This window comes from Wasmannia auropunctata, unplaced genomic scaffold, assembly GCF_000956235.1.
Source record: "Wasmannia auropunctata unplaced genomic scaffold, wasmannia.A_1.0 LD336092.1, whole genome shotgun sequence".
NCBI lineage: Eukaryota > Metazoa > Arthropoda > Insecta > Hymenoptera > Formicidae > Wasmannia > Wasmannia auropunctata.
The window spans coordinates 2,170,497-2,179,900 of record NW_012026798.1 but is presented as its reverse complement, the minus strand read 5'-3'; the positions used below and the strand labels follow the sequence as shown (position 1 = coordinate 2,179,900).

The 9,404-nt window shown below is 40.9% G+C and overlaps 1 protein-coding gene across 1 annotated transcript in view; it reads left to right on the top strand.

Annotated features, from left to right (window-relative positions):
* The window catches only part of LOC105462979 (mucin-17-like), a 39,416-nt gene that overhangs the window by 15,144 nt on the left and 14,868 nt on the right, over positions 1-9,404 (top strand). Inside the window, exons 3-8 of the mRNA XM_011709938.1 lie at positions 247-1,612; positions 1,904-2,577; positions 3,565-3,621; positions 3,976-4,140; positions 6,667-8,139; positions 8,644-8,796. Coding sequence (XP_011708240.1) covers positions 247-1,612; positions 1,904-2,577; positions 3,565-3,621; positions 3,976-4,140; positions 6,667-8,139; positions 8,644-8,796 — 3,888 coding nt within the window. The remainder of the gene's footprint in view (positions 1-246; positions 1,613-1,903; positions 2,578-3,564; positions 3,622-3,975; positions 4,141-6,666; positions 8,140-8,643; positions 8,797-9,404) is intronic.

Here is a 9,404-nt window from a genome sequence, read left to right as displayed (position 1 = left end):
TCTTTTTCAAAAACAAAGACTTGTAACAGAGAAATAGTGCAGTCAACTAATTAATATTAGTTCGATCCACTAGTAAAACGATAAAATTATTAAGTATACGTATGCAACATAACGTACTTTCAGAAATGAAGATTTATAATAGAAAAATAATATAGTCAATTAATTAATATTCGATCAACTAGTAAAGCGATGATAAAATGATGAAATTATTATTAAATGCACATATGTAACATTGCGTATTTTCAGACGGATGGATATAAAGTACAGAATCGCGGTACCATGCGGTACAACTCTAAATCGACGACGGAACCGAGTAGTCTTCCTGCACCGGAAATCAAATCGCCTCGCGATAAGAGTTCCCGTTCAGAAGCAGTTCCCAACTTAGAAAACCATGAGGCGCACTTTGCGAGAGAAGGTCCGATTAGATCGCGATCAAAATTAAAGCATCAGGCGGTAGATGGTTCCACTACTACTAGTAGTACTACTACGACACGGACAAGTTCCAGGCATTTGAATTCTAATGCCGATAATTTACGAAACCGTCAAAAATCGCGCGTCGCACAAGCTATTAAAGAAGAAATAACGAGGGACGAGAACAAGGAGAATGTGCCTGAATCACAAACACCGAAACGACTGGCGGCTTCCCGAAGAACGTCTTCGGACGCATCCCCCGTCTGGGTGGACAACGCGAAGTTGGATCACGAAGTGTTCACGAAATCCGATCATTTGAGATCGAGGACAGGAAGAAAGATTTATGTGAATCACGGGAGGGAATCGAAGGACGAAGTAATCCCATCCAGAAAATCTGCAGACGATGAAAATGTGGAGAAAGTCGAAAATTCGAGCAGCGTGCCGAGAAAGGAAGAAGCACGATTGGAACATTCAGCGGCCGAGAACGTTACCTCGAAAGTGGACGAGTTGAAGAAAATAGACACGAAAAGCGCCAACAGTTCTGACAGTCGTAAAGACGAGGCGAGAGACGTTCTGCTGTCGGGTTCCGAGAGTGTGAGAGTGGACGTTCCTCTGACAGTCGGAAATGTCGAAGACGTCAATTTTCTAACGTCCGCCGCGGCAGCTCCGTCCGGCAGCGTGTCCCCGCGACAAGCTTCAAGGCCGACCAAGGAGAAGTCGGAGAGCAACGACATCGCGAGATCGAGCGCGAAGAAGAGCAGACACTCCGATCGATCGAAGTCCCGTAACAGATCCAAAACGAGGGATCCTAATCTCGAGGCCGCGAATTCCGGAAGTACCTCCCGCCGAGGCTCGTCCAGATACGGCGGTACCGCGACCGCGGAGACGAGCGGACGGTCCTCCAGTTCCAGGCACAGATCCAACGCGAAGAACGTCAATTCGAGGGGCCGCTCCACCCTGCATAAGTCGAAGGACGCGGTCGCGGCGGAAGCGAGAAGTAGCGGTAGGCAGAGGAATGCAGACGCTGATTCTGAGGTGTATGCGAACAAACGGACGGAGACGCGACGTAACGACAGACGAACGTCCGAGGGAAAACGAAGATCCAAGGATGGCAGGTCGAAAGCCGCGGAAGGCAAGGTAGATGAACAGGATATCCGGACGCAATCCAGAAGTCGGTCACGCACAGCTGCCAGCAACCTCGGTAATTTACAGTTTAATCCTGAGAAACATTAATTAAATATCAAATCATTAATGTCTCAATCTGTCTCAAGGAGGCAATAAATTGTCTCAAGGAGACATTACCCTCGTTTATAAAGATCGCTTCAATTGCTTGATTATATTGGCGATCATTTGATGAGATACGATCTCCGAAGAAATATGTATTTAGATTAATTATGTAGAAGTTTTCACAATTTGAATTCAGAATTGATAATGAGAATATTTTTACGTTAGTTGACCATAATTTTAATAATAATCACGTTTTTTTTTTCAGACGTTACCACTGCTTACATTCCGAAAGCGACAATCGCCGAAACGACGACCGTTCCTTCTGTGGACGAAGAGATTACGACAGCCAGTACTGCAACGATCAGACCATCGACGACCGCTCGAACGTCCTCTTCAACCGAGCGAGCTTCGCGCGGCAAGGGAAGAGACAGAGGAGAAAGTTCTCGAGCGAAGAAACCCCCGAAGGAAGATTTCTTCAATCACGGTCTCGGTTTTCGTGGCCGTAAGAGCACAACCGAGGGACCGGCCTCGATTGTTGCAGATTCAAGGACCACCACGTCTAGAAGCGAGACGCAATTGCGCGGTAATCCCGGATGGACTCTCAGACGCCGGCCTGGTCACGTCAATCAAGATGCTTCTTCATCAACCGCAGCATCCACGCCAATTAATCGAGAGCAGGCCAACGAGATCGTCTTGCCCAATGATTTAACGAGAAGCACCGAAACACCGTTAGGCAACACAACAAAATCCGGACGAAGAGGCAACAAAAGGCCAAAAGCGAAGGACGAGAGCAATACCGTGTCGGGCGTCCCGACGAAGAGCAGTACGAGGGGCAGTAAAACTTTCAACAAATCCGAAGGTAACTTCGGTTTGCCCAAGAGAGTAGAGCCCGAGAGCGACAATTATCCTCCCGCGTTTCGAGCTAGGCTGTCTCAATTGGTAAGTCTGAATTTATTTATGTATAATTTGCTTTAATCTTCTTTTGACAACATGGTTGTCTATTATGTTGTCGTATTATTATTATTCTTTCTAATGTTAGGCACGTAAAGCGTAGCTTTGCAATTTTGAGTCTGGATTAAAATGAAAAAAAAAAGCAAATAAAATTTACTGGTTAAAGTTTACCTATATTCGAGATCTGATACATATTAAGGCACATATTGTCGGGAATGAATTTAAATCGAAATTATTTGATTAGTCTCTAGATTTCTATTACGTTTTTTTTTAAAAAAAACGTAGTATTTCGATCGGAATTTATTTCGAACATTTCTATAATATGTGCCCAGAGACGCATAGCATAATATGAGACCGGCATATCTTCCCGGTGACATTTATTTATTTATTAGATTATTATACTTACAATTAGTTATTGTGAAACTAGAGTATTTATATGTATATATCTATTTAAAATTATTACAGTAAATTAGAAATTACAGTATTTATCTATATATCTATTTAAAATTATTATAGTACGATATAAGTATATTAAACGTATTTTAATCCTAATTGATGTGATTGATTTCGCGAATCTAGTACATCCGGATTTTTTTTATCAATTTCGCGTTTTTAGATAGTGTTGTGAAAAATCGTTTATAACAAATGTTTTCATAACTTTACATAATTTTATGTACACATGATTATTACATAATCTTATTCCTCGAATTTTGACCTTTAAAATGAAAAAAAATTGTTCATTACATAAACGTTCAGCAAAGGTTACATTAATTTCAAATTTTGTCGGATACATTCGATCAGCGAATACCGGTTAAGGAAATTTCGAAACAAATATTAATTAAGATTAAAATTTTCTCGGCAAATTCCTTTTTTAAATTTCGTTTTGTAATATTGTTTTAATATCTATTGTGTCAATAACATTGTTGAAGAAATTAACGATACATACTAGCGCATTCAGTCAAAGAATATTTTCAGAAAAATTCTAACTTGAAACCTACTGAAGGAAAAAGTACAACTAGGACCAGCTTGCAGGTAAGATAGCATGCAGGTCTCTCAACATACCTATACCAAATCAACTATAATAATTACTTAATTTTAATTTTTAACATATTAACGATTTATAACATTGACATGCATCCTATTTCTCTTAACTTAAGCCATTTGCAGGATATATGTTGAAAATGTTATATTTTTAGCATGAAATAATGGCTAGCCTTTGAATCATTATTAAACGGTTAGCATGTGTACCTACAAGCGCGTAAGGGGAGTGATGCGCGGTAAAAATAAAATTAATTAATATGGTGGTGATTTCCCTCCTCGACGTTGTACAATTCTTATACATACGTAATTGTAATATAAAAGCTTAAAAAATGCCCCCCCACGTAGGAACATTCGAAGGAACGTACATTTCGACGGCATAAACGATCCAGCACGAAAACGATGCATGTATCCGAAAAAAACGAAACTGTGGAAAATGCGTTTGCGACAGACTTGCACGTCTCTCCTCCCACGAACCCCTTAACTTCGGTACTCGACCCAGATACGCGACAAGTAAGAACATAGCGGCAGTTTGGTCAGAACTTTAATGGGCAGTTTGGGATTGCGCACTAATTGGACCTAACCGGCGGAGTAATCGCTTTATCATTCCCATACATTCCCGTCCCCACTTCCCGGAGCTTCCCTTAGATTTTTCAAAACAAGCAAAAATCCATCCATCAGGGAAAGACATCAACTTTTGGTATACGCCTCGTCATGTTGTCACGTGTTTGTTTCCAGTTTTTGGAATGAAAAGGTTTAGGTCTGATTTCATTTTTCATCAGGGAGTGCATTGCGAAGAAAGATCTGTTTCTCACGATCGTCAATCGCGACCGCTTTTCGAGATTGATATCCCTGCACTTATACGATCGGGATATCAAACCGATAGGAATTACGATATGAAATAAGGAAATGGTGTATTGGTAGCTAAAACGCGAACTCACATCAAACGCATCATTAAGAACCAATCAGAACTGGACGATGATGCGTTAATTAACATTTTTATACGACTGGCGCCGCCAGTGTGAAGCTTAGTTGTTGGCCGGTGATGGTAAAACGTGACCGCGGAGACGGTTACGATTTTGGAGAATTTGCTCTTCAAAGCTTTCGCCGGAAAGCTTTCGAGATGTGTTTTGCGGAAGCTTTATAGGAACGTAGTTGCGACAGTGAATATCCAAACGAGACTGGATTTGAATGGTGACACAAGGAGTGGCGAATCCTCGACGAGAAGTTTTCTCAAGATATAATATCAATTGCAAAAAGGTTTCGTAGAACGGCCTTAAATCTTTCATTATAATCTTCTGCCGATCTTTTCGATTGCGATCCTAGTTTTACTTTCAAGCACCTTTTAACAAGACGATCGGGAGATGAATAGATATCTATTATCGACGCGCAATGAATGAATTGGTTTCGAGATTTTGCAATCTGGTTTTGATATAATCAACCTGTCTCTTTCTTCTTACGTTGTCAGTTAGCTCAGGAGAGAAAGTACACTCGTAGGTAGGTCATTGCAGCGAATCAAGTAATGGCCACGTTGTTATCCGAACGGGATAATTGATCTTGATTTGATGCGCTTCTCAACGTGCCGTGGAAGTTTATTATTAGATTTGCCAACTGGAGTGCTAAATAGGCTCGTTATATCTTCAGCTATTTTTCGCGAAATGAAAAAGCAACGTAAACGAAATCGTAAATGTGTCACGGTATATAAAACTTTAAATCTCTTTTGTTTTGTGCTCAGCTTTTTATCGGAATATTTTGCTTTGCTAGTGGAAAGACATAAAGGAGACCGACATACTCGCAGTTGAAAAAAAAAGAAAATAGAAAGGGAATGTAATAATTGCGTTCCGTGGGCTGTGTATCCATTATATTTGTTAGAAGCACAGAAGCAAATTGTATGAAAAACACATAATTGCAGCGTGATTGCTTATTAGAAAGATAAATCCCATTAAAGATAAATGAAAGAACATAATTGCTTGCTTACAAATAACAAATATCGATTATTTAATGTAATGCGGAGCATTTTATAAGTTCCGAAGAAATAAATGTTCCTTGATTACGATCTAAGCCTAAATTAATATCTGATATAAATATTTGTAAATATACTGTATATATAGAGTAAAATTGCAAACAAGAATATGATGTATAAAAATAGCTCTCGCGTGTTTTTTTTACAAAAATTATATATATGTATATATATGTATATACTGTGCAAAAAATTTGCTTTACAAACCATTAATAGCAATATATCACTGTTGAATCTGTAGTGTCAAATTTAACCCTATTTAAATCGCCACTGCTCCTACTTAATATATAATTATTTTTAACTAAAACAGCATAGTTATTTTTAAATAAAACGATGGAATTTAACCCAAATTTGGTCTGTTTTGAATTATTTAATTCCAATATAATTTTAGTTAAAAATAAATATTAAGTAGGAACATGCAGTGGCGACTTAAATAAGATTAAACACTGTAGATTTAACAGCGTATTCAATAATTCGGTAAACTTTATACATTTAACAGATATCCTTTGTGTTTAATCTTCAAGTTATCCTCATTTATATTGTATACTTTCGGACACGGTTTCACTTACCGCACATTATATTACCTTACGTTGCAGGGTGTAAAGTATTCTTATTTAGGCTGTGGTCTGACGAGAACGTTTAAACTTTCAGTCCGCACCCACAAAATCTTGATTCGGGTATGTGATCGTTAGCCAGCTGGTTGAGTGAGTCGTCTTCTTTCTTTAGCTCCACCAGACTTCTATTTCTCCTTTAAAAAGCAAAGGGTGGGTGTAGCACTCCTTAGATCGATGTATTAGTCTTTCCGTCATGATATAAAAAGAGGACAATGCTTACGGTTCCACGAACAAGCTTCGCGAAATGATCTTGAGAACGTCACTTCAAGTCGAGGAAAACGAACGCCTTGTACGAGATCGCCGTACTAACCGAATCTACTTCCGAGCTTTCGGCAGGTTGCTTACGAACGCTTGGCGATTTTCGTCGCGCACTTAAAATAGAGCTCTTTGAACGAAACTTTTCAGGCCACGAAACCAAGCTTGGCGAGTCTGTTCTCCGAAAGATCCAAGCTGAAACTGGAGTTGGCCAGAAGATTAATCAAACCCGATTTGAACGTTGACGAGAATAATTTCGACGTAACGACGGCCGCTTATTCCGCTACGTCGAAAGCGAAAGAAGTTTCGACGGTCAGCGAGAGCAGGAACGTAGAGAAAACCACAAAAGCGACTAGTAAACTTATTGGTGCTCGTGCCACGCACGGAAGTTCGACGATCGCGCCGAAAGAGAAATCAACCGTGAGAGGCAGATGGAAGATCGTAGAGACCAGAAAATTGGCGAAAGATCGAAATATCAAAGGTCCGCTCAGATCTCCCGCCGGCACGACCAAGAAGAGCCGAGTGACTTCCGAGAGGGCAGCTTCGCTCGTTGAGGGAACATCGACGAGGAGCGTTACCGAACTTAACGCTATACCACGTCTGATCACAGTTTCGTATCGCGGCGCCGTTCCCGTGGAAGACACGGCCGCCACGACTATCGACACGACGAAAGTCCGATCCCCGACAAGCACCACGGCATCGCGGGAGGAAGTATCCACTTTGGCGAACACGGTGGACACGGAGGAAAACAGCATCCTTACGACCATCGAACCGTTGAAGCCAGATAAAATGTTCATCGAAACGATCACTGCAACGTCAGGTGATGCATCGATCATCGACGCATCAACGGAATCGAAAGTTCACCCTACGGAATTCGCTCAAGAAGTGACACTACCACCGACCGTCACCACGCCGTCGACGTCAGAAAAGGTGTACCCCGTTTACTTTCCGGGCGCGAAAGAGTACGACTTGTCGGATAAAGAAAAGACGACAACCCCGAGCGACGCGGACAAGAGCAGCGTCAAATCTCGTTACACGAATCAGGAGCAACTACCGGACAAGGTGGCGGTGTCCATGGTGACGTCGAGGACCGCCGGACCCACCAGCAGATACATCCGGAAGAAATCCGGTGTCTTCACGCCGTTCGACGCCGTTCCCAAGACGTCCAGCACGGAGGCGACGACCACGCAGACGAAGCGACGGGAATTCCGTCCGCGAACGTCGACCTACAGGCGGCACTCCGAGGTGCCGACCAGCCAGGTGGTGGTCCAGCAGCCGGCGACGGTCGAGCAGACGACCGCCGGCGTGACGATCACCCCGAAGCCGACCAAGTATCACGCTCAGGTTGTCACGCCGAGTCCCCGTTCCTCGCCCTCCGAACCGTTCGTCAGCGTGAGGATCGACACCTCGAACGACACCATCACGCGAGTGTCAGGCATCGCCGGTAACAGCAATGGTAACAGCGGCAACTCCAACGTCTTCAATCCCACTAGAAGCACGTTTCTCAGCGCGAACACCACCACGCTGCTGGAGCAACTGCGGAGCACCGTGGCACCGCTCTTGAACGACTTAGGCGACAAGACTCCTATCTTCTCCGGAGCTTATTCCAACGTGAATACCGGGGTGAGTGATACATGGATTTCGGAAGATCGCATTTCTTCCCGGTTGATACAAAAATGAATACGTGAGTCTTGATTGTCTTTATAATTGAAAGAATGATGGGGTTCTATAATGTACCGTACGTACGTTTATATAATATATTTAAGCACAAAAATGTCTCACGCGATAACGTTTCTTTCCTATTTTGGAAATATTTTAATACAATATAATTAAAAACATTTATTAGAATGATTTCTTAATCATATTAATGTGGTGATATAATTGCAACCACTTATTATTTATAATCCGAAGTATTTCAAGTGTCGCTATGATTAATTCATTTTCTAATATTATGCTGAAAAGAAACGTATTTTAATTAGTTAATTAGTTTAATGTAACGAAATTTATATGAACTAAACAAACCATTTTTTTTCTAAATGATATAATTGTTGGTTTTATTGTGATGGTATGTTGTAACTTTGGGAAGAAATTCGATAAATTAGATAAATAATTTTTTCCTATTAACAGAATTCAGCCCCTAGGATAACGCCTAACGGTTCCCCGCCGAGATTCAGCGCGAGATACAAAGGAGCAGAATTGTTTGTAAGAAAGCCGTCCGTCGGCCAAGCTGTGGTACCATCGATCACAACGTCGTCTACTACGGCCTCGACACCGATAGAGGTAAGACTTTTGAGGATTTTGGAGAGAATTTTATGAGGGAACGTCATCGAGGAGAGACGGACCTTTTCATGTTTAATCAATGCACATTGTATAATCACCTTTCAATTATTTGCATGTTGTGTACTCAAAATCAGTCGAATAGAAAGCAACGATTCATAAACTTGCCATTTTTAATTTTATGCTTTATAATAGCAGCAATTCGCGTCGACACGGCATCTCTTCTCATTTCTCGATACCGGTATCTCTCGTCATTTTATGATAAATACATGTTTATCATAAATATCTCGCTCAATGTATTTGTAAAAAAAAGCTTTTATTCTTAGATGCGGTAACAATGATGTTACGATTTTACAATAGTTGTAATATATATTTTATAGACTTATATAATTGAATATTATATCTAACTTGTTAGCATTATCTATAAGAGACACAAAGTGCCTATATAAAATATTTTATGTATATATATATATAAGTATACAATACTATACTGTGCCACTCCACTGTATGAAGTATACTTTTCACACAATCTAAAAATAAGTTTTAATAAGTCGTAGTATTTAAAAAAAAATCGCGACGGAAAGATCCAGGTAAGGCGGTACGCAAGCCGA